General features: G+C 44.1%; 1 protein-coding gene across 1 annotated transcript; it reads left to right on the top strand.

Annotated features, from left to right (window-relative positions):
* Positions 1–6,160: 6,160 nt before the first annotated feature.
* LOC308653397 (cytochrome P450 2J5-like) lies at positions 6,161–22,726 on the top strand (the record flags this gene model as incomplete). The annotated part of the gene is made up of 6 exons (XM_081301974.1): positions 6,161–6,325; positions 6,909–7,050; positions 7,786–7,973; positions 12,384–12,525; positions 12,622–12,816; positions 22,650–22,726. 6 exons carry the CDS (start codon positions 6,161–6,163, stop codon positions 22,724–22,726), a joined length of 909 nt encoding a protein of 302 aa, XP_081158100.1.
* Positions 22,727–22,755: the final 29 nt, after the last annotated feature.

Here is a 22,755-nt window from a genome sequence, read left to right as displayed (position 1 = left end):
AGACACTGAGGCCCTTGGTTAAGCGATGAGGGGGCTGGTCACTGAGACTTCCATGTCCCTGTCATGTGCCACTCCTGAAATCTGACTGCCCTATGGCCCATTGTGCCAGGAGTGTCTGTGTCCCACCCTCAGCAGCCAGAACACTGTGACCATTGGACAAGGGAGCAGGGGGAGGAAGTTTATCAGAGGTCAATACACTTGGGACTGTTGAGCAGGCACATTTCCCACAAAGGTCACAGATTTCTCTGTCTTCAAGAGAAGGCCTCAAATGCCATATATGATTTGGGTGAGACTCTGAGAAATAAGCCTGCCCAAAATAGCCAGATGAACGCTAGAACCCAAAGGGAATATAGTCAATGGTCATGGGGAGATGATAGGCCCATCTCTCTATGCCCTCTATCTCCAGAATCTCAGACATCATCCACACTGAAGCCCCCACTGAAACCAGCCCCACCCATCACAGCTACCCCCAAATGGCTAGCCTCAAATGCCAAAATTAACTGAATCCAGATGAACACTTAAACCATGCACCAGGGTATAGGGACGACGTTCCAGTTGAGAAAAGTCCCTGGCCTCAAGTAGCTCTCATTTCAGTAGGGACAGGAGGTGGCCAAATGAGCTTCTGGTCATGCATAAGAGGAGCATCCATGGAGGAACATTGCACACGATAGGACGGGGACTCATGAGCCACCAGATCCTTCCATCAGTGAGTCACATCACTCAATGGCAACTCACAGCAACCACTGTCAGAGAAACCCAAAGAAAGAGAGACATGGCATCTGCCCTTGAGCTGCCATACTGTAGAAAAGATGGGGTGGACACACAGGGTAGTTAGCAGAGGCAGGGACTGGACCTGGGACAAGACTAGGGGCACTGTGGGAGATGTGGGTGTGTTGGGAGGTGGAGGTTAGAGACTGGTGGAGTTGGCTAGGGAAGGTTTCAGAGACTTGTAATCTCAATGTTTTGAGGAGGGAGGAACATGACTTGTCAGAGAGAAGGCAACTTATAAAGGAAGAAGGCAGCAGTTAGTGGAAGCTGCAGCAGCAACACTACTGTGCAGTCCCTGCTGCATCCTCCCAGCTCACCTCCCAGCAGCCTGGGGAGCGGAGCTCTGCTCTCACCTCATCCAGGTCAGATGTCTCTGGAGCTGGACAGAGCTCACAGAGCAGGAGGCACTGCAGCAAGGGGCTCCAGCTTCCTCCCAATCTCTGCCTCTTGACTTTTTAAAAGTTACAGTAAAACACTGTATACCTAACACATGATTTACCATTTTAAGCATTTTTAAGTGTACAGTTTGTGGCCTTAAGTGCATTTACATTGTCATCACTGTCCTTTACCAGAGTTTTTTTGTCTTCCCAAACTGAAGCTCTGTGCCCCTTAAATATATCCCTTGACTCTGAGAGCTTCTGGTAGAAAGGGCTCCCTGCTGTGGTTAACTTTGTAGATTCCCTGCCCAAACATCTTTTTGTTTGTTTGTTTGTTTATTTTGGTTTGGTTTTGGTACCAGGAATTGAACCTAGGGGTGCTCACTGAACCACATCCCCAATCCTTTTTATTTTTATTTTTATTTATTTTTTTTTTTAAAGAGAGAGTGAGAGAGGAAGGAGAGAGAGAGAGAGAGAGAGAGAGAGAGAGAGAGAGAGAGAGAGAGAGAGAGAGAAAATTTTTAATATTTATTTTTTAGTTCTCAGTGGACACAACATCTTTGTTGGTATGTGGTGCTGAGGATCGAACCTGGGCCGCACACATGCCAGGCGAGCACGCTACCGCTTGAGCCACATCCCCAGCCCCCCAATCATTTTTATATTTTTAATTTAGACAAGGTCTTGGGAGGCTGCTTAGGGCCTCACTAAATTGCTGAGGCTGTCTTTGATCCTCCTGTCTCAGCCTCCTGAGCGCTGGAATTACAGTGTGTGTGCCAGGCTACCCAAACACCTTTTCCAATAGTCTCTTGATTAAAGTATCATCAATTTACCAATTGGAATGTGGTATCTTTCTGCTACTGGACTAGTATCACAATTCTATAAGATAGTTGGTTATAATCATTGTGTCTTATCTCCATTGTAGAAGCTAAATAATCTAAGGTCAACTAGTAAGGGCTAGACCTGGGTTTAGATTCCAGGAATCTGGTTCCAAGCTGAAACATAAGGGCTATCAAACTTAACCACTGATAAACATAGCCCAGGGCAGATGAAAAATCTGAGCTTACCAGAAGTTGGAACAGGTGGAGACTAGGAGGCTGGAGAGCCCTCAGGAGAGGCTGCTGTGTACCGGAGTGGGAGAGAGCAGGCACAGGAGCCCAGCTTTAATCATGTCCAGCCAGAAGAGGGTATCCCCAGAGGAGACTTCACCATTCCAGTGGCCGCCCCTGTCCCCTACTCAGCTGAGCCATGTGGTCAGCTAAAACTGCTTGGGCAGAAGCTGAGAGGAGCTTCCCCAAGGTGAAGCTCCATGGGCCAGAGGTGAAGCCAATGCTGATGTATGAGTAAGGGTGTCCCAACTTGTCCCAGGCTGGAGCCCTACGGCCCTGTTGAGCAGCATGGCTCAGGTGTGTCAAGTGTGACCAAATGGATTTACTCCACTGGGAAAAGACCCCTAGGGGTTGCCTTCCTCCATCACACTGCCTGAGAGCACCAGCATAAAAGTCAGGGCAGGCAGTGGGGAGAGGAGGGCGGCCAGATAGGTTGCTGGAAGCCTTGGGAGGCAAAGGGGAGGAGAGGAGACACAGGCCCACAGAGATGTTCTCCCTGCTCAGTGGGCTGGCTTTTCTGGTTGGCTCTTTCCTATTCCTGAAACTTGGTACCTTCTGCTGGGAAAGGAGTCACCTTCCTCCTGGCCCTTTCCCCATACCCCTGCTTGGAAACCTGTGGCAACTAAGCTTTCGACTGCACCCAGAGACACTGATCCAGGTAGGGAACTGGTCCCCAAGCTGGAGAAAGGGGTAGGCAGAGGAACCCCTCCTGTCCTCAGCCCAGGGACTAGAGGTAGAAGGAAGAAGTTGGAATCAGACACATATGGGGGTGAATCCTAGTCCTGTTACTCATCAGCTCTGAGAACTTAAGCAAAAATGGAATGTAAAGACTTCGTGCAGAGTGTACTGAAGAGGATTCCAAGGGCAGTAGAAGTCTACTGCAAATGTGACATAACGGGTGAGGGGAACTAGGACCGAATCTTACTCCAGGGGAGAGCACTGTTGTGGATTGAAGGCATTTTCTGAAAAGCCACTTGAGATAGGAACAAGGAGAAATGGAACTCCATGGGCACACTCCAGTACTCAAATGATCTCTGCAGAAAGACATCTTCCAGGGTAGATAGTTTCGGTGGTCAGAGGGCTCCCGTTGTACTGAGTAGGGTATGGAATCTGGGCTGGGGCTGAATTTCTGTTGAGAGCTGTGGTCGGAGGGAAACACTACCCTTCCCCATGGCAGTACTCGGCTCTCCTCTCAATCTGTGCTGCATACGGATGTTTTCAGCATCTGGTTAAGGATGCCAGGTAATTGGGATCCCCAGGCTCCTCTTGCAGTAGAAAGAGCACTACACCAGTAATTGGAAGACCTGGTCCACATTCCTGGTCTTTTGGTCTGTCTTTTGGCCTTTGGTTTCTTACCTACCTCACATGCTTACACTGAAGGTGGACTCAAATAATACATGTTAAGTCCACCCAGGGCACCAAGCCCTCAAGAAATGGTAGCTGTTATTTGTATGATCTATAAAGTGGTAGAAGATGCCCACCTCTAGGACTGATGGGACATAGTGCTGGTCACTGACTACTCTGTGTCCTGGGAGTCTGTGACCTGGGTTTGCCTGAGGAAGGGGGTGGGGTGCTCTGGGAAGGTTCACCTGACATGAGTGTTGGGAGTAAGAAGGTGGGAAATTCATGTGAAGAGGTAGGTCTCAGGAAATGGGGTTCACAGGCTTTGTCTACAGTCCTAGGTTGCCCTATCTCTCTGCAGCTGGCTCAGACTCATGGCAACGTGTTCACAGTGTGGGTGGGCCCCACACCCGTTGTGGTGCTGAATGGCTTCCAAGCGGTGAAGGAAGCTTTGATCTCCAATTCAGAGCAGTTCTCAGGCAGACCCCTCACCCCGCTCTTCCAGGACCTGTTTGGAGAAAGAGGTAAGATTGTCCCTCTTACTGGGAAGGGAAGGTGGCTGGATGGTCACTCAAAGTTAGGATTGACCCAGAACTGTGAACGGAGAGGGACCTACTAGGAGGACTTAGGTCTCCTTCAAACCTCCATGTGAGTGGAGGGCAGGGTGTGGAAGGAGCAGCACTGAGGATCAACAAGACCTGCATTCAAATCCCATTCAGCTCCTTGCTGGACTGGGTTCTTATCTGTTAGATGGAGATCATGAGTGCCCTCTCCTTCTGAGGATGGGGTGGAGACTAAGCAAGCCCAAATACCTGAGAAGGCCCATTCCAGCACCTGGTTCAACAAATGACCCTGCCCTTTCCTTTTCTTTACCTCTTCTTCTGTGTCTTGTGAGGACTCTTAAAGGCAAAATCAGGTGGGGGGACTAGGGGAAGCCATAGCGGGGCCCACCATCTGGTCAGAGTACCACCACAGAGCTGATTAGGAAGTTTGTTTTGGATCTGACTCTGGGTCTGGTGAGAGCCAGGTGATGTTGACCAGGGAGCAGGCTGGGAGGGGCTGGTGACTGTCCATTCCACCCCTTCCCCACCTTGGCTAGGAGTCATCTGCAGCAATGGGCACACATGGCGGCAACAGAGACGCTTCTGCCTGACGACGCTTCGTGGCTTGGGCCTAGGCAAGCCGGCGCTGGAGGCACAGCTTCAGGAAGAGGCAGCAGAGCTGGCTGAGGCCTTCCACAGAGAGAGAGGTAAGGACTGGGGAGGAGCTGGCTTATCCTAAGCTCTGTATGCCTCCTCAGAGGTGCACATCCCTGCAGAGGAGGCTGAGCCTTGCCACATGCGAGTGTGCGCCCATGAAGCCCAGGAGCATTAACAGTGATTTTGAACTGCATCAATAGAAGGGAGTTTCTCCAAGTTGGATGGACAGAGGCCCAGTGGGAAGCCAGAAGCCCTCCTTCTCTATAGCTAGGGACATGTCGTCTATCAACACCCAAGACCTCTCGCACCTCCAACATTTGCACACCCCTCAAGCTGTGTCCTGGCCCGCACCCCTTCCCTCACTGTAATAAGCCACTGCTCCACTTTCAGACCTGGCCAAAGTCTCCTGCCTTAAGAAGTCTTCCCTGAATCTCAGGCAAAGCTAGTCCTCTCCTACCCTCCCTTGTTCCCAGCTGTGACATGCCTGTCCTGCATTCTGTTGTCATTTAAACACTGTCTCTCATACTTCTCTCTGCAAACCCTGTGCATTTCACAGAGCCTGGCTCATAGAAAGTGCTCAGCAAGCCCTGGGATGGGGAGTGACTGAGGAATGAGAATGGGTGACTGAAGAGGTAAATGAACGACTCTATTCAAGGCTGGAAGAGTGCTCAGGGCAGCTCTTTTTGTGCCTCTTTGCCCTGAGCTCTGCCTCTCTACTCTTAGGTAGACCCTTCAACCCTCAGGTCCCCATTGTCAGGTCCACAGCCAGAGTCATCGGGGCCCTGGTATTTGGCCACCGCTTCCTTTCGGAGGAGCCCATCTTCCAGGAACTCATTCAAGCCATCAACTTTGGCCTGGCCTTTGTCAGCACCACGTGGCGACGGGTAATTGACATTTGGGAGGCAGACATGCAGGCTCTGGGATGGCTGGGGCCCAAGGCAGGCAGGGGCCTTGGCCAGGGCCTCGTAGGGAGGGTACCAAGCAGGCAGGAGGGGAGGCTGTGGGGCCTGATGCTGGGTTCCTTAGGAAGTTTCTTCTCAGCAAGCTGAAGCTCATGGCACCAAACCTTTGTGTAGACTCTTAGCATGGATGTCGGGCAGGGTTAAGAGGCAGGTTATAACCTCAGAAACGCAGCTTTTTAGACCTGCAGTGTCCTAGCTAAGCTTTGAACACAATCACGCTACCACTGCTCTTATTTCTGTCTAGATTATTCTGGGGTCTCCAAAGAAAAGGCAGCCCTGGGTCACCCATGTCACCAGAGACTTCGGAGTCTACTTTAGAGCCCCTAGTTCAGCTCTCAGCTGCCCTGAGTCGGGAGCTTGGGCCTAAGTGGGCCCTGGGTGGGATTCTTTCCCCACAGCTCTACGACATGTTTCCCTGGGCCCTTCGCCACCTCCCAGGACCTCATCAGGAGATATTTAGGTACCAAGAAGCTCTGCAGGGCTTCATCCGCCATGAGATCATCAGGTACAAGCTCAGGACACCTGAGGCTCCCAAGAACTTTATCAGCTGCTACCTGACCCAGATCACCAAGGTGAGCCTGGAAGAGCTGCAGAGAAAGCAAGGGGCTGTGTTTCTGGGCTGCTATGCCATGGTCTCAGTTCCTCATCATTGACCCAAGCACCCTGGAAGCTTACATTAAGAAGGCATTTTCTCCTTATATTTTCCCATGCCAAGAACTGGCTTCTGCAGACAGGGGTGGGCTGCAAAACAGGACCTGGATGATATCAGGGCCATAACCCCAGGGCAGTCCCCCATCAAAAATCAATGCAGTCTTGGCTCTCAGATCCTCCTGATGGATCTGACCCCCAGTGAGTTTTGGTTGCAGAAGTCTTGAGAAAAGTCAGGCCTTAAGGAGGGCAGGGCAGTACATGCCTGTAATAATAGCAGCTACTCAGGAGTTTGAGGTAAGTGGATTGCAAGTTCAAGGCCAGCCTCAGAAACTTAGCAAGGCCCTGTCTCAAAATAAAATAAAAAGGACTAGGAATATGTCTCAGTGGTAGAGGCCTTTTGGTTCAACCCATAGTACCACTAAAAAAAAAAAAAGGCAGTGGGGAGACACCAGGAGACTGTTGGGGGAGACTCCAGACCCAGAGCTGCTCCCCCCTGCCCACCAGGCTATGGACGACCCTGTCTCCACATTCAACGAGGAGAACCTGATCCAGGTGGTGATTGACCTGTTTCTGGGAGGCATTGACACTACGGCCACCACCCTGCACTGGGCACTCATCTACATGGTCCAGCACAGAGCTGTCCAGGGTGAGGAGCTCTTGGTTATACCTGCTTGACTGCCCTGTGCCTGCCAATCCCACATGGGGTTTTTGGGCTGTGGGTATTGCCCCCATCACTTTGCCCTGTGGCCCCAGGAGTAGGTTCTGCTGTCACCCCTGTGGTAAATGGAGCACTGATAGCTTTGAGTCAGATGGGAGGGGCTTCAATGCCCAGCCTGCCGTATGGCTTTGGGCAAGTCATTCCAGCTCTCAGAACCAGAGTAAATGGGGCAGCATGATTTCACTCATTCAGTAATGATCCAGCATCTGCCAAGTGCCAGGCCCTATGTCCACCTGAAGATCATAGTTGTAGAGGAGCAAAAGTGGCTGCAGTTCTCTCAGGGACAAATTGGCTATGACCTAAGTTCAACTCCTGGCTCCAGTTTTGTCACTTTGGGCAAAAGGACCCGCTCTGTTAGAGCCTTAGTTTTCTCATGTGTAGAGACAACAGTTCCTGTGACACAAGGCTCTTTGTGTACAGAGTACCTGGCACATAGTAGGGGCTCAATTCTGGGTCTTTTCCTTTCGCATAAGTGCCCCTGTGGGTGCAAACCCTGCAAATTCCTGTTTACAAGAAGTAGGCTCTGTCTCTGTGGGACCAGAGGCAGCAGGGTGGGGCAGTTTGATCCAGGGACCGTGAGCCTCAGTGGCTCTGGGTGGGGAAGACTGCATTGGGGTAGGATAAGGAGGCCAGGCCATCCTGGTCATGCTGAGCCACCCACAGAGAAGGTGCAGCAGGAGCTGGACACAGTGCTGGGTACTGCCCCAGTTGTCTGCTATGAAGACCGAGAGCGACTACCCTACACCCGTGCCGTCCTCCATGAGGTGCAGCGCCTCAGCAGTGTTGTGGCAGTGGGCGCTGTGCGCCAGTGCGTGACATCCACCCGGGTGCATGGTTACTACATATCCAAGGTAGGTGGCCCTTCATGGCCCCATGCCCACCCCAGTGCCTGCGGACAGCACTCTTCCTGCCTAGCACAGCCATCTGCTGTAGCTTCTACCAACCTGCCAGTTCTCTACGAGTTATCCATCAGTCAGTCATCTATTATCTATCTATGGCATTGGGATAGGGGGTTATAAAAGAATGCACACACGATGGATATTTTAAAAGTTTCCTATTGTTCAGGGATAACCCTTGCATGTTCCTCTTTGCAATCTTTGTTACATACATGTATTTCACATAGCTGTGATTGTGCTGAATATATCACTCTGAATTTTTCATTTCACTTAACACGTTTTTCAGATTCTTCTAAAACAGTGGTTCTCAAACCCCCAGATACATCAGAATCACCTGGAGGATCTGTTAAGACACATTGCTGGCTCTACCCCCAATGTCTGGATGGGTCCTGAGCATTTGCCTTTGCAACAGGTTCCCAGGTGGCGCTGTTGCTGTGGGTCCAGAGAACACACTTTGGAAACCACTGTTCTACACCATTTAATGTCTGCACAGTGTTCCACCAAATAAGTGTTCTTTGTTTTTGTTTGGTTTGGTGCTGGGGATTGATTACAGGGGCATTTTACCACTGAGCTACATACCCAGTCCTTTTGGTTTTTATTTGGAGACACGGGTCTCACTAAGTTGCTGAGGCAACTTAAATGTGTGATCCTCCTGCCCCAGCTTCCTGAGTCACTGGAATTATAGGCATGTGTAATGGCGCCCAGCCAAATGGGTGATTTTGTGATTTTTTTTGAGCTCTCATTGGTGAACATTTAGGCTATTTACAATTTATTGTATGTTTTAAGCTTGGTCTGCATTTTGTATTATTTCCTTAGAATTGATTTCTAGCAGAAATGTCATTCTTGGTTCTTATTTCATGGCTAAAAGAATAAGTGCCAAATAAGGAGAGATAGAGGAAAAGAGTTATATATAAATATTTAGGTCAGTACAGCTATTGCACTATACAGAAAACTTGTGTCTGAGTTTCCTTAGAGTCAAGGCAAAAAAAAAGGAAATCACAGTTATGCCTCTCATTGTGTAATGAAAGGAAGTGTGCCTATCAGGAAAGCTTTATCTTATGACACTCCAAGAAGTTTTGATGATCATCATTCATAATAGCCTGTCAACGGCCAGTGGAAAATATATTGGATAGTACCTTAAGTAGGAATTTTTTTTTAATGTGGAGATAGTCTTCAAAATGGCAACTGCTTCTTGTCTCAACCCCTTTATTACTCAAAATATTTTTTATTGTCCAAAACTGATCAATTCTCTTAGAAGGGACACAGAAGCACATAGAAAATTCTTTTAAAGTTAAATTACTTTGCAAGTTAAAATGAAGGTGTTTTAGTAGTGAATGAGTAAAATTTTCATTAAAATTTTTACTCACCCCAGATGTGGTGGTACACACCTGTAATTCCAGCAGCTCAGGAGGATGAGACAGGAGGATCTCAAATTCAAAGCCAGCCTTAGCCATTTAGCAAGGCCCTAAGCAACTTAGGAAGACCCTTTCTCAAAATAAAAAAATAAAAAGGGCTGAGGATGTAGGTCAGTGGTTAAGCACCCCTGGGTTCAATTCCTGGTATAAAACAAACAAACAAACAAACAAAAAACCAACTTTTATTCATTAAAGACTAACGATTTTACAACAAGCTTTTGTTCAAATATGTAGATGGGACTAATTACAGAATCAGACAGGATGGGGCTTCCTATTGCTTGAGATACATGTCTGAATTGTCTGTAACCAAGCAGGCATTTTCCCTTCAGAAATAATTTATATTGTATCACTTCATGTTCCATTAACACAATGAAGTCCAGAGTTGAAGCTATAAGAGAATACTGTTTCTCATATATTTGGAGCTCACTCTAATAAACTATTGGTTACAGTTTAAATGTATGCACAACTGGTGCAGTGGCACATGCCTGTAATCCAGCATCTCAGGAGGCTGAGACAGAAGGATTGCAAGTTTGAGGCCTATCTCAGTGATTTAATGAGACCCTGGGCAACGTAGCAAGACCCTGTCTAAAAATAAAAAATAAAAAGGGTTGGGGATGTAGCTCAGTGGTGAAGCACCCTGGAATTAAATCCCCAGTACCAAAAAATAAATAATAAAATAAATATAATAAAAAATACATGTATGCATAGATTTTTAAAAATCAGATAGTTAGAATGCAGGGGCTACATTTGATCTTCCCACTTTTAAAAAGCTTTTTTTTATTGGCAGGGAAATTTTAGCTTAGAAAGCCCAAATATTAGCCTCTAAACACATAGCTAGTATATGACTTAACTCAGTAATTGTCTTATGAATTCAAAGATTATGTTCTTTCCAACACGCACCCTGCTATTTGTGTTGCTCCAAAAGTGTGCCTCTTGGTGAATAAACGAACCGACATGTTAAACAGATGTTTTACATCATCCATCTATTGATCAGCCTGGTTGGCTGATACTGAGTTGTTCTTAGCATTCATTGGCCACCAAGTTCATGGGTTTATCAAGTTTGAGGACAGGACAGAGGCACCCTGCTGCTGGCATGGCAGGAGGGCCTGGGCCCAGGTTTTCTAAAAACTATACCAAATTAGGTCAAGTTAAAAAAGAGAGAACCAGGGCTTAGATGTTCTATGCCATTTGGGATTAGAAGTTTCCTTATTAAGAGCCGGCTCTTGCCAATTTTTCTAGGAATTGCTCTGTAATAAAGACTCCAGGGGGCCATTAAAAACCTGGAATCAATATCGAGCTTTTACAACTTGAGGCAGGGATGTCTGCTGAAAGTGGAATCAAAGCTTGACAATAGATCATTAAATGTTACAGATACTTCTACACTGTTCTCATCCGTTGAGTGGTGGTGACAATAGCAGTGGTCCCTAACACAATGGTGCACTTCATGCCCATCTCTGCTCAGGCATTCTATTTGATTGTGAGCTTCAAACTGCCACTTACTAGGGAGAAACTGGCATAGTGTCCCCAGGAAGCATCCAGCAGGAAGATAGTTCTATAAACTGGGGTAGGGGGGTTACATTTTGTGTGTGACTAGGTGATACTCTGAACCTGTTCCATGAGCTCAGATCAGTCAGTTGCCTTGCAAGGAAGCCAGAATATTACCCAGAACAGGATATAAATAATTCTAGAAGGAATAGAGCATCTTCCCAAGAGCCCCTTCATCTAAAGGCAATTAGATGAAGAATTGTAGAGGAGGCTGGGGGGTGTAGCTCTGTAGTAGACTGTGTGCTTATGATGTACAAGACTCTGGGTTCAATTCCCAGCATCACACACACACACACACACACACACACACACACATTTTTGCAATGCCAAGGGTTACTTAATCCCCGGTAAAGAAAACAGGGAGAAATTCCCAGGACTATAATGGGAAAATGTGTAGAGCTCATAAAGGCAGCAGTGAGAAAACATGCCTCCCCAACTGTATGCTTAAAGCCACAGAGTGACCAGGTCTAGGTGTCCTATTGGTCCAGAAGGATAGGGCCTGGTCCCTCCCTTAGTGTACAAACTTCAACAACAACAAAGAAAAGTGCCTTCAGAAGTATGTCAAAATACACTACGCTGTCATGTATATCTAAAAAGAACAAATAAAATAAAAATAAGGAAACAAAAAAGAGAAGTGCCTTCAGGAAGTTTTATATCAGCTCAATTTCTGCTTTCTTCATTGGCTTCTGCTTTGGATGCAGGCTTCAATTTTTGCTGAGGTTTTATTACTTGGTTTTTGTTTTAAATTTCTAGAATCTTGGAGTCAGTCTCCTAGACCTCACAGAGTGGCTGATTTAATTCTATGGTGTTGAGCCATGGGGTAGGAAGCCTTATGGAGAATTCTGTGGGTTCTGGGACCATAACCAACCCCACCCTGTTCCACGCTGGCCTCCTTATGTCATCTCAGCGTCCACATGGGAAGGAGCAGACCTGCCTGCAATCTTTGACTCCTTTCTGTTCCCTCCCATCTGAGCAGTCTGATTCTGTTTCTAATCCATCAGTTACTTCTTTGAGACACAGTGAAGATTAGGATTAGGGTGACAGTGAGGGCAAGAGTTAGGGTGGTCAGGATGAAGGTGAGGATGGGTCATGCTCTCCCCCCAACCCTAAAGACTCAAGCTTTACCTTTCTCAGACATTTTTTTTTTCTCTGTGAGCCTGTCTTCTCTTTGTCATTCCTTTATCTTCATCTCTTTTTCTATGGGTCTCTCAAATGCGGGTTGCCAGTAGCCCAGAGGGTATAATGCTCAGGCCCGGCACTCCTGTGGGTCTGGAGGGAGGACTCCCTGAGAGCCTCCTGCCACTCCCTCCTGCACACTGCTCATCCTGAAGCTCACTTTGACCAAGTCAGGACTGGGAACTGGGTCCTCTGAGGCTCCCTGAGCCACACCAGCTCCTTTCTACAGGGCACCATCATCTTGCCCAACTTGGCCTCCGTACTCTATGACCCTGAGTTCTGGGAGACCCCGCGGCAATTCAACCCCAGCCACTTCCTGGACAAAGATGGAAACTTCGTGCTCAATGAAGCCTTCCTGCCATTTTCTGCGGGTACAGGGCCCAGTGCTGGGTTCAGGGTGGTAGGTGTGATGATGATGGGACAAACCTAGGCAGCTGCCACCCTCTGACCTTCTTCTCTGTTTCCAGGGCATCGAGTGTGCCCAGGAGACCAGTTAGCCCGAATGGAACTCTTCCTGATGTTTGCCACCCTCCTCAGGACCTTTCAGTTCCAACTACAGGATGGGAGCCAGGGACTCAGGCTGGAATACATCTTTGGGGGCACTCTGCAGCCCCAGCCTCAGGAGATCTGTGCAGTGCCCCGCCTGAGCAGCCCCAGCCCAGGTCCTAGGGAAGAGGGCCTGTAGTCAGCTGGGCGTTTGAAGGCCTGTCCCCCACAAAAATCTTCCTCAGTTTCTCTCGGCCCTTGCAAAGTTAGAAAATGGGAAGAATAGGGGCTCATCGAGCTCAGCTGCTTGTAGTTCCCCCAACACAAGCTCTATAGGTCACAGTGGAGAGTGAACTTCTCAAGGACTCTACAAAGGTAGCTCGATTTGGTTAGCTTAGTTCTTGGGTTAGGTTAGTTATGCTTCGGCAGAGAAGGATTTTGCAAGGTTAATTAAGGTTTGACATTAAGTCAGTTCAATCATGATATAAAATGGTTCATTTGTTTTACAAAGTAGCAGGCAAGTAGTTTTAGAGGGAAAGGCTTTTAGGCAAAACTATAAATATAATAATGAATGCAAATGTTATGAATACCAGAGACTAATGAGCTGGAAAAAAAAAAAAAGGAGGGAAAAAAAACCCCAGAAGCCTATTTTCTGCCCTCTCCTGCCCTCTTCTGACCACTGGGAAGAAATGCAGGTCCCTGATGAACCAGGATAGGGAAAAAGCTCCCCTATTAATAGGGCATTATGTAAAATTGTGGATGTGTAACCAACGTGATTCTGCAATCTGCATTGGGGGTAAAATTGGGGGTTCATAACCCACTTCAATCTAATATATGAAATATGATATGTCAAGAGCTTTGTAATGTTGTGAACAACCAATAAAAAATTTAAAAAAAAACATAAAAAAAAAAACCAGCAGTCGATCTGTTTCCAGAAAATTCTTCACCAAGGACCCCCTCTGCTTGCACCACAAGGGTCTCCAAGCTTTGAAATATTATGCCTTCAGAAAAGATTTCTTTGTTAAAAGAGAATTATTTACATTAGGAAAATGCAGATTAAAACTAAAGTGGGCTGGGGATATAGCTCAGTTGGTAGACTGCTTGCTGTGCATACACAAGTCCCTGGGTTCAATCCCCAGCACCACACACACATACACACACACAATAAATAAATAAATAAATAAATAAATAAATAAATAAATAAATAAAAATAAACAAAAACCTAAAGTGAGATACCACTACATATCTGTTAGAATTGCTAAAAACAAAACCCTGACAACCTCAGGAACTGGGAAAGATGTCCAGCAACTGTAACTCTCATACACTGATGGTTAGAATGTAAATTGATACAACTATGATGGAAAACAGTTTGGCAATTTCTTGTAAGAGCAAGCATTGTGCCATACAATCCAGCCATCCCAGTCCTAGGTATTTGTTACCCCAAACAGGTGAAAATATGTGTTCATATTATATGATTCCACTTCTATGATATTCTTGAAAAGGTAAAACTGGAGGAATAGAAAACAGTTAAATAGTTGCCAAGTTGCCAAGGTCTGGGGTAGGGTTGAATGTAGACAGACAGACACAGGGAACTTTCTAGGGAAATGGAAATATTCTGTCTCCATTGTGGTGATGGTTATATGACAAAATGTGTTTGTCAAAACTCATACAAGTATGGGGCGAGGCTGTAGCTCAGTGGCAGAGCGCACTTGCCTAGCATGTGTGAGGCACTGGGTTCAATCCTCAGCACCACATAAAAACAAACAAACAAAAACTCCTTGTTCCCTCCTGACCTGGGGTCGACTGGCTGCCCACACCCAGCCCTCCCTTGCAGGAGGACAATCAGACACACCCGGGAGAACAGTCAAAGCAGGATCTCGTTTAATGAGAAAACACACACAGCTAATATCATGTACAGGAACCAATCAGGGTAAAGGTCAGCAGGGTGGGGAGAATTTATATCTACACCCATCCTATAGGCAGTAATGGGAGACCTGAGCTGTTTCTGAGGGCACAAGGGTTCTGAGCCTATCCTAGAGGTGGTCTGATTCTTCATCACAACCCACGGCAATGCCTTCTGGCTAATTGCTAGGTGCTCTCTTAGCCACATGTGGCCCCAGGACTGGGAAGTGGGTAGCAGCCAGCAAGTTAAGTTTCCTCTTTTCTGATGCAACATGTCCCACATTACATCATGCCCTACAACCTCATACAACTGCACATTTAAAGTGCTATTGTATATGTATTTTATCTCAATAAACCTGACTTGTAAAAAAAGAAATGCTTTATATTTCTCTATTGTATTATTTAAAGCAGGGGGAATGTGGCTCAGTGGTAGAGCACTTGCCTGATATTCGCAAGGCCCTGGATTTGATCCCCAGCAATAATAATAATAATAATAATAATAATAATAATAATAATAATAATTTTAAAATAATAAAAGAGATGAATACAAATGAAGCAATGTTTCCCACTAGTAGGCTATGGATCATTATTGCTACGCTGGAAGGACTCCTAACAGAAATAAGGAAATGTGATCTATTAATTCATGACTGACCTTTCTGTAGGTAAACATAGAAGTTATCCTAGGCTTTTTGAAATTTTGAAACTTTCCAACAGACATTCTATTTTTGTGTGGAAAAGTACACAAAGCCTGGGGAGTCCAGATTGGGACACATTGGACAAGTGGGGTCCCCAAAAGTAGTAGAAAGTTTGGGTTCTTATATGAGGACATTCCTGTCCTGATCTGGAAGCTGTTTGTGACCCAGGCAGGATCTGGGGCAGAGGTAACAAAACTTGGCCCTAATTCAACTGGTTCTAGCCTTGCTTTGTTAATCCTCTGTCAGCCTCTCCGTATTAGAGACCCTGCCTGGAGCTTATAGCACCTTGAACACCCTTCACCCCCACCATCCAGCCTCCTGTCTTTGCTCCTTCCTGCCTCTATGTTATTCTATTGAAAGTTCAACTTCTTTGGAAGCTTTCCTCATGTGGGTTTTGACTTTGGTTGAAGTTGTAGTTTTGCTCTCAATACCCAACTCCTAGCAGCTTGCCTAGCATGTGTGAGGCATTGAGTTCGATCCTTAGCACCACATAAAAACAAACAAACAAAAAACCTCATACAGAATCTCACTAATTTAGCATTCTGATAAAAGAAACTTTTTAGAGCAAGTCTGAGAATAGAGAGGTGTCTTTCCTTTGAGGGGTAGGTAAAGTAAGCCAATAAGAAACTTCTAAACAAATCGTCCTATCACAAAAATGCTTTCATACGGCTTAATTTTGTCAATAGTGTTGTCTTTTGAGCTCTTTTTGTGCCCCACATTTGTTTTGTTTTGTTTTGTTTTTGTTTTTTAAAGTAAAAAGAAATTCCCTCCAGTTTTATTAGCCTCTATGTCTCAAATTGCATGAATCTTTTCTGGCTGTTGGAAACCTGAATGCTTTTAGACCCAAATGGAAAATTTCTGAAATGCTGGATTATCTATTTTTAAACAAGCAGTTGACTTAAAACTTTCTGTGGCAACTTCTGGTTTTCTGACGGTTCCCAATGAGAGAAATTCTGCAAGTACACTGGGATCACTGGGATACTGTCTTTGTGAAGGTTTGCTTGGGATGAAAAAGGATATTGCAGCTTCAGCAGTGTTGAACTGTGTGTTTAAAAATGTGATTTACTGTTCTTGTATACTGTAATTGATTACATGGGCTGGGGGGGATGTCAAAGAACTTGACAGGTTGTGTTGATGCTCTTAGTTGAGTCTTGAAAAGTAAATATTAACGCTACAGAAATGCATGAGTTCAATATATTTTTTGTCTTTGTTTGCATTGTATAACTTTAACGAGTGAGTTTAAAATTATTTAATTTCCTTAGAAAAATAGCACCATTTGGAAAAAAACTGGTGTTATGAAGAACGTAAATGCACTGTTTTTTTTTAATTTTATATAATTTAAATTGACTTTCCCACTGTCTTTAAGTTGAACTGTTAAGCTGAATAAAAACTTAAGCTGCAAATTGATAACTTTGCTACATAACAAGGAACATATAAATGTTTACAAACGGCTTAAAGATTTGCATGTGCAGTGTGCATTTATAACAAACTTCTAATTGCACAAAACCCATACCAGCTCAAAGTTTAGGTGTACACATTTACCCAGTTGAGCATTTTTAGAATAACTACTGCACAAATTGACAATAGGTCATTTTCTCTGTTTTTTTGCTCCTCTTTTCTTTTTCTCCCCTTCTTCCTTACCCTCCCTCCCTTCTCACCCCCCCACCCCAAACTCATGAAAAGATTCTATGGACTGAAAAAGCCCCAGGCTGAAAGGACTGGACTGCCTTGATTGACATGGGGAAGGGGGTTAGTAGACTATGTGTATCTGCAGCAGAGGCTGCAGCCCAACGTGTGGTTTTAATGACCAGCACACAGGGCAAAAGCATTTTGCACAGTGTTTGTTTTCCTATCTTGCACTTACAAATAAGGTCTATGGGAGTAGCATGGAAAACGTTTGATGTTTTTCCTTTTTTTTTTTTATTGCTTTTGTTTAAAATTTGATCGCCTTAACTACTGTAAACATAGCCTATTTTTGTGCTTAAGATACTGAATGGAAAACTCCATTGTGTGTTGCTGGACTGTTTTGGAAATATTTGGTCAAATGTGTGTTAATTTGGCTGTAATGGCATTTAAAGCAAACAGACAAACAAACAAACAAACAAAAAAAAGCTGTGAAAATGGCCTTGGAGCATTATCTTTAGTTACTTGAAGAGTTTCTAGTTTTTTTAAATACAGTTTATGTTAAAATAATTTTTATTAATTTAGAGAAGACAATCAATGTCTGTGAGAAAATGGACTTTCTTTTGGATTTTCTTTTTGTGGTCATCGTGAGTGATTGCTTTTTCCTTTTCTTAGTTTCACATTCTTCCTTTGTTCTAAAACTTAGACTGACATCTAGCTTTGACAATCATAGTATGTTTTATTTTCCTGAGGGGGGAATAACTTATAATGCTGTTTAGTTTTGTACTATTGGTGTGTTGGTGAATTTTTAAACTGTGTGCTAACTGCAATAAATTATATGAACTGAAAAAAAAAAAAAAACCTCATACAACTGTACATTTAAAGTGCTCAGTTTCTTCCTATGTCAAATGGAGCTGTCCCTTAGAATTATTTTGAGTATGGGCTGAGGTTGTGGCTCAGTGGGAGAGCGTTTGCCTCACACATGTGAGGCACTGGGTTCGATTCTCTGCACCACATAAAAATGAATAAACAAAATAAATTTTTTTTTAAAAGAATCATTTTGAGTGACAGTACTCAGCATAGAGTCTGGAGTATGATTAATGTTGGTAGGATCGCTTTCTCCCATATAACACCCGTAAGGCTCTATGTATCTTTGTTTATGACCCTAAAATAATGTAATGATGATGAGAGGAGCTCTTCCCCTTGGATGAGTTTCCCTCTTGGTTTCCAAGTGATCTGTCACAGTTTGAGTGCCATGTGTGCTGGTGAGTTAACCGGGTAGCCAATATATACAAAGTCATTTAATCATTGAAGTTATCTAGACTTATAGAAATAAGAGCCAGGATCTTGCCCATGAACAAAGAAAAAGTGTCAGAATATCAAAAAGCCTCAGTTTCCTCATCTGCAAAGTGGAATAATAATGATACCTCATTTACTTGATATTAAGACTGAATTAAATAATATACTGAATGCAAAATACCTAGCACAATACTTGATAATACTAAGTGCTCATTAAATGGCAATGAAAATCATAAGTACTCCTTGCCAGGATCACAGTTAGATCCCTCTTCCACCAGATTCTTCCACTCATTGTCTCAGCTGAATGACCCCTGGATATCCCCTGAGGACATTGCTTCTCCTGCAGACTGAATGAAGGTTGCTCATTTTCCTGTGTCAGTTCAGGTTCTGGCAGGGAACAGCACCGTCATTCACTCAAATTGAGCAACAAGGAAGAGTTTAGTAACAGAAGACAGAAGCCAATGCATGTGGCTTGAGGAGGAAAGGAGAGGGAGGAATAAGTGCTCTACTACATTCTCTGAACTCCTATTCCTGCCTGTAATTGGCAGAACCCATTTGGAAGCCAAAGTGCAAGAGAATCCATTAATGTGGCCCATAAAGCTTCATATATGAGAGTGATCTGGAAGAGGAAGCAAAGAATATTTAGCACAACCCAGGACCACATCCATTTGGTTCTGGAGGTAGACCACATCCTCATTGTGCCCTAATGAGTCTTCCAGAGTGATTACTTGTCACTTTTTATCAATTCAGTAGTTTTGGTGGTTTCCATCAGAATCAGATAAAGGTACAACTGCTAAGAAACAAGACTCTTTATATTGGGACTTCTTGCTGGAGCAGAAGGGAGACACAGCACTGACCAAGAGAGTGTCAATACGCTCTTTGGACAAAGAGATAGCTGGTATTATTCATGTAAAAGGATGGTGGTAGGAGTGGCCTAGAGTTTCGGAATTGGATTTAGGGCATTTCTGAAGGTGTTTTCTTTTCTTCGGTTTTCAGCCTGGAGGGAGGGGTAGTGTGCCAGATGTTGCATCTCTCATGTTGAAGCCTCGTCCTGCATAAACATCTTTGCCCTGTGATAAGAATGAGTTGCTGTAACTGTTAAGAGAACATACAGATGGGGTGTAGAAGAAAACACAAATTGTTTGAGTAACAAGGTAAGGGTACTGGGAAATTGCTATTTCAATGACTGCTCAACATTTTTATCTTTAGGTTGTTTATCCTGGGAGAGTAGAAAAAGGCACCTATGTTCTTTTAAATTTATTTCATTTGTTCTTTTTAGTTTTACACAACAGTAGAATGTATTTTTGAGATATCATATATAAATGAAGTGTAACTTCCCATTTTTGTGGTTGAACATGATATGGAGTTACACTGGTTATATAATCATATATAAATATTTATGTCTGATTCATTTCTACTCTCTTTCCCAATCCTATACCCACTTTCTTCCCCCCAATCCCCACTGTCCAATCTGGTGAACTTCCTCTCTCCCCACTCATCAAGAATCAGCATTTGTATATCAAAGAGAACATTTGGCCTTTGTTTTTTGGGAATTTGCTTATTTCACTTAGCATGATAGTCTCTAGCTTCATCCATTTACTACCAAATGCCATCATTTCATTCTTCTTTATGGCTGAGTAATATTCCATTATGTATATATACCACATTTTCTTTATCCATTCATCTATTGAAGGGCACCTAGGTTGGTTCATAGCTTAGCTATTGTGAATTGAGCTGCTACAAACATTGATGTGGCCGCCTCTTCTATAATATGCTGATTTAAGACCTTTGAATATAAACTGAGGAGTGAGATAACGGGGTCAAATGGTGGTTCCATTCTAAGTTTTCTGAAGAATCTTCATAATGCTTTCCAGAGTGGTTGCACCAATTTGCAGTCCTACCACCAATGTATGAGTGTACCTTTTTCCTCACATCCTCACCAACATTTATTGTTACTAGTATTCTTGATAATAAGGCACCTAGGCTTTTAAGAGCTAACAAATCATAAGTTAAGGTGGGGGAGCAGGGAAAAACACATACTCTTTTAATAGCTAACAAGCTATAAGTTAAGGTACCTAAAGTGCATTTGCCCTTTTTGGGGGGCTGGCTCTCATTTCCCCCTCCAAGTTTTCATTCTCTTAATCTTAAGGAGTGCTGCTTTTCATGGAAGTTCCTGAGTATCTTACACTGAAAGCCTTGAATACATATTTTTCCTCTATTAAGACTCTGCCTTTTATCTCTAACACCATTTAGCACTATTAGTTAGCACTAATGACGATCTCACCACTGCCTCTCCTTCAGTGAAACCTTAGGATTCCATTCTAAGTCCTGGTGACCCCAAATTCATGTGAATCAGTCAACATCTAACACTTAGTTTCTGGACTTCCTCACCTTCAGTGACTTCTAGTTTCTTTTGTTTTCAGTCATCAGTCCTATAGCCACACCCAAGTTCTTGACAGAAACTAGAGAAGGCCCCTCTCCACTGAAATTGAGAATCCACAGACTCTTGTCAAGAACTGTGAAGGGTCTGATATTATGTCCTCCCCGAAACAGGATGATGGCCTGTTACAGTTTTAGTTGTGCTGGTGAAAAACAATAACAACAACAGCAAAACACAAAAGTCCTGGATCAGAGATTAAAGGTAATTTGTTATTCCTACCAAAAGCATTAGAAAGATTATTCAAAAAATTTCTGCTGTTTTTTTGAGTCCCAATCCCCATGAGCAATGCCCATGGGGCTAGATGACACCTGCAAACTCAGTGAGTGGAATTATAGGAAAGGAATGCTGAGTTTAGGAACCAGAATATTTTATAATGAATAGTACACATCCCTGTGCTCCATCATGTAATGCTCTTTTTCTTCCAATATTATACACAAACTTTCCCTTTGCTTTGGAGGAAAATATTATGTCTACCTTCTAAGGTTGTTAGCTGGTTTAGATTAAAAATTTAATATAAAATAGTAGATTCCTCAAGCTCACTGTTCTTCAGTCGAGATGCAAATCCATAACATGTTAACATATATCTGGGCCACGGTATTATCAGGGTGGGACTTGAAAAGAACAAGGGGAACACAGGCAAAATCGAGGATTATGATGCTTGCTGTGTTGTGATGATAAAGTCTTTTGACTCTGACCCAGGAGTCTCCAGTCTTTGGCTGGCATCCAACCTTTTAGCTGGCAAATAAGGTAAAATCAAACCCTTGATACCTATGACATACCAAAAGTGAATTTATTTTGGTTTTTCAAACAAGTCATGCCCTAGGAAACATCACATATGTTATTCTCTCTGCCCAAAATGTTTCAGTCCTTCTCTTGTTGACCTCTGTCAGTTTCTCTGGGAAGCCTTTTTCTGCAGCCTCCCATTCCCCATCACTTGACTGAGTTATATCCCTGTCTTCTGAATCTCACAGAGCCTTGTGTTTCTCTAATCATAGCACTTATCACAATGTATTGTAATTGTTTATTTACTTGTTCCTTTCTTCCCCAATCCTGTAGGAACTTTGTGATGTTAAAGGTAGTATCTTCTAAATTATATTCCCAGATTTAGCAGTATCCTGATATATGTAGGGGCTAAGTAAGTATTTACAGAATGAATGAGGTGTTATAGAAAATGCATAAAGCAGTATACAAGTACAAAGAAAGAACACTGAAATCAGAGTGGAGGTCTGGGAAAGGTCTCCAATCCATGACATTTGAGGCTGATCTAAAGGATGAGTTGGTTAGGTTGAAAAGCCTGCAAAGAGAAAGGTGTTCAGGCACTGAGAATGATATAAGAATGCACAGAAGTGGAAATAGTGCTTTTGAGAGACTGCCAATGACTTAGTGTGGCTGCAACTAGGGTCAGAGTGATGGGGAGGCAGGAAATAAACCGGACTGAGGAGCAGGCAATCTGGATTTTCATTTCATCTCAAATTTGGACTTTTGGTTAAAAATAAAAGGCACATCCTTCCACGTATATTGTGACAACATAACATTAAATGGTAAGAAATAATTGCCATTTAAGATAATTTGAGTTTGGTGGATTGGGGAATGTAGCTAAGTGTTACAGTGCTTGCTTAGCACACATGAGGTCCTGGGTTCAATCTCTAGTACTAAACAGGACAAATAATACAAATGAAAACTTGGTTTGCAATGTTGGTTCCGAGGTTCACCCCCCCCACACACTTTTTTTTCCTTTTATGGTACTGGGGACTGAACCCAGAGGGGCTTTACCACTGAGCCGTATCCCCAGCCCTTTTAAAAAAAATTTTGAGACAGGGTCTCACTTAATTGCTGAGGCTGGCCTCAGCCTCCTGAGCCGCCGGGATTACAGGTGTGCGCCACTATCAGGGACCAGTTTGGTAACTTGGGGCAAGTCACTTCGCTGAGCCACTGAAGCAGTGAGGAATGTATCTACTTCAAGAAGTGTTTTGTAAAGATTAAATGTGATAAAATGCCTGCTACACGGCAATACTCAATAATGTTAGTTTCCCTTTTATTTTCCTTCCAGGCCTCGTCTTCGTCTTCCTCATCCGCAGACGACAGACGCCAAACCGCTCTTCAGGAGGTTCTGAGACCCCAGCTTAGCGGAGGGAGAACCACGAGGCACCAGTCAG

Source organism: Spermophilus citellus, assembly GCF_964194105.1.
Source record: "Spermophilus citellus genome assembly, chromosome: 7".
NCBI classification, from domain to species: Eukaryota; Metazoa; Chordata; class Mammalia; order Rodentia; family Sciuridae; genus Spermophilus; species Spermophilus citellus.
This window is presented reverse-complemented; position numbering and strand designations above follow the sequence as displayed.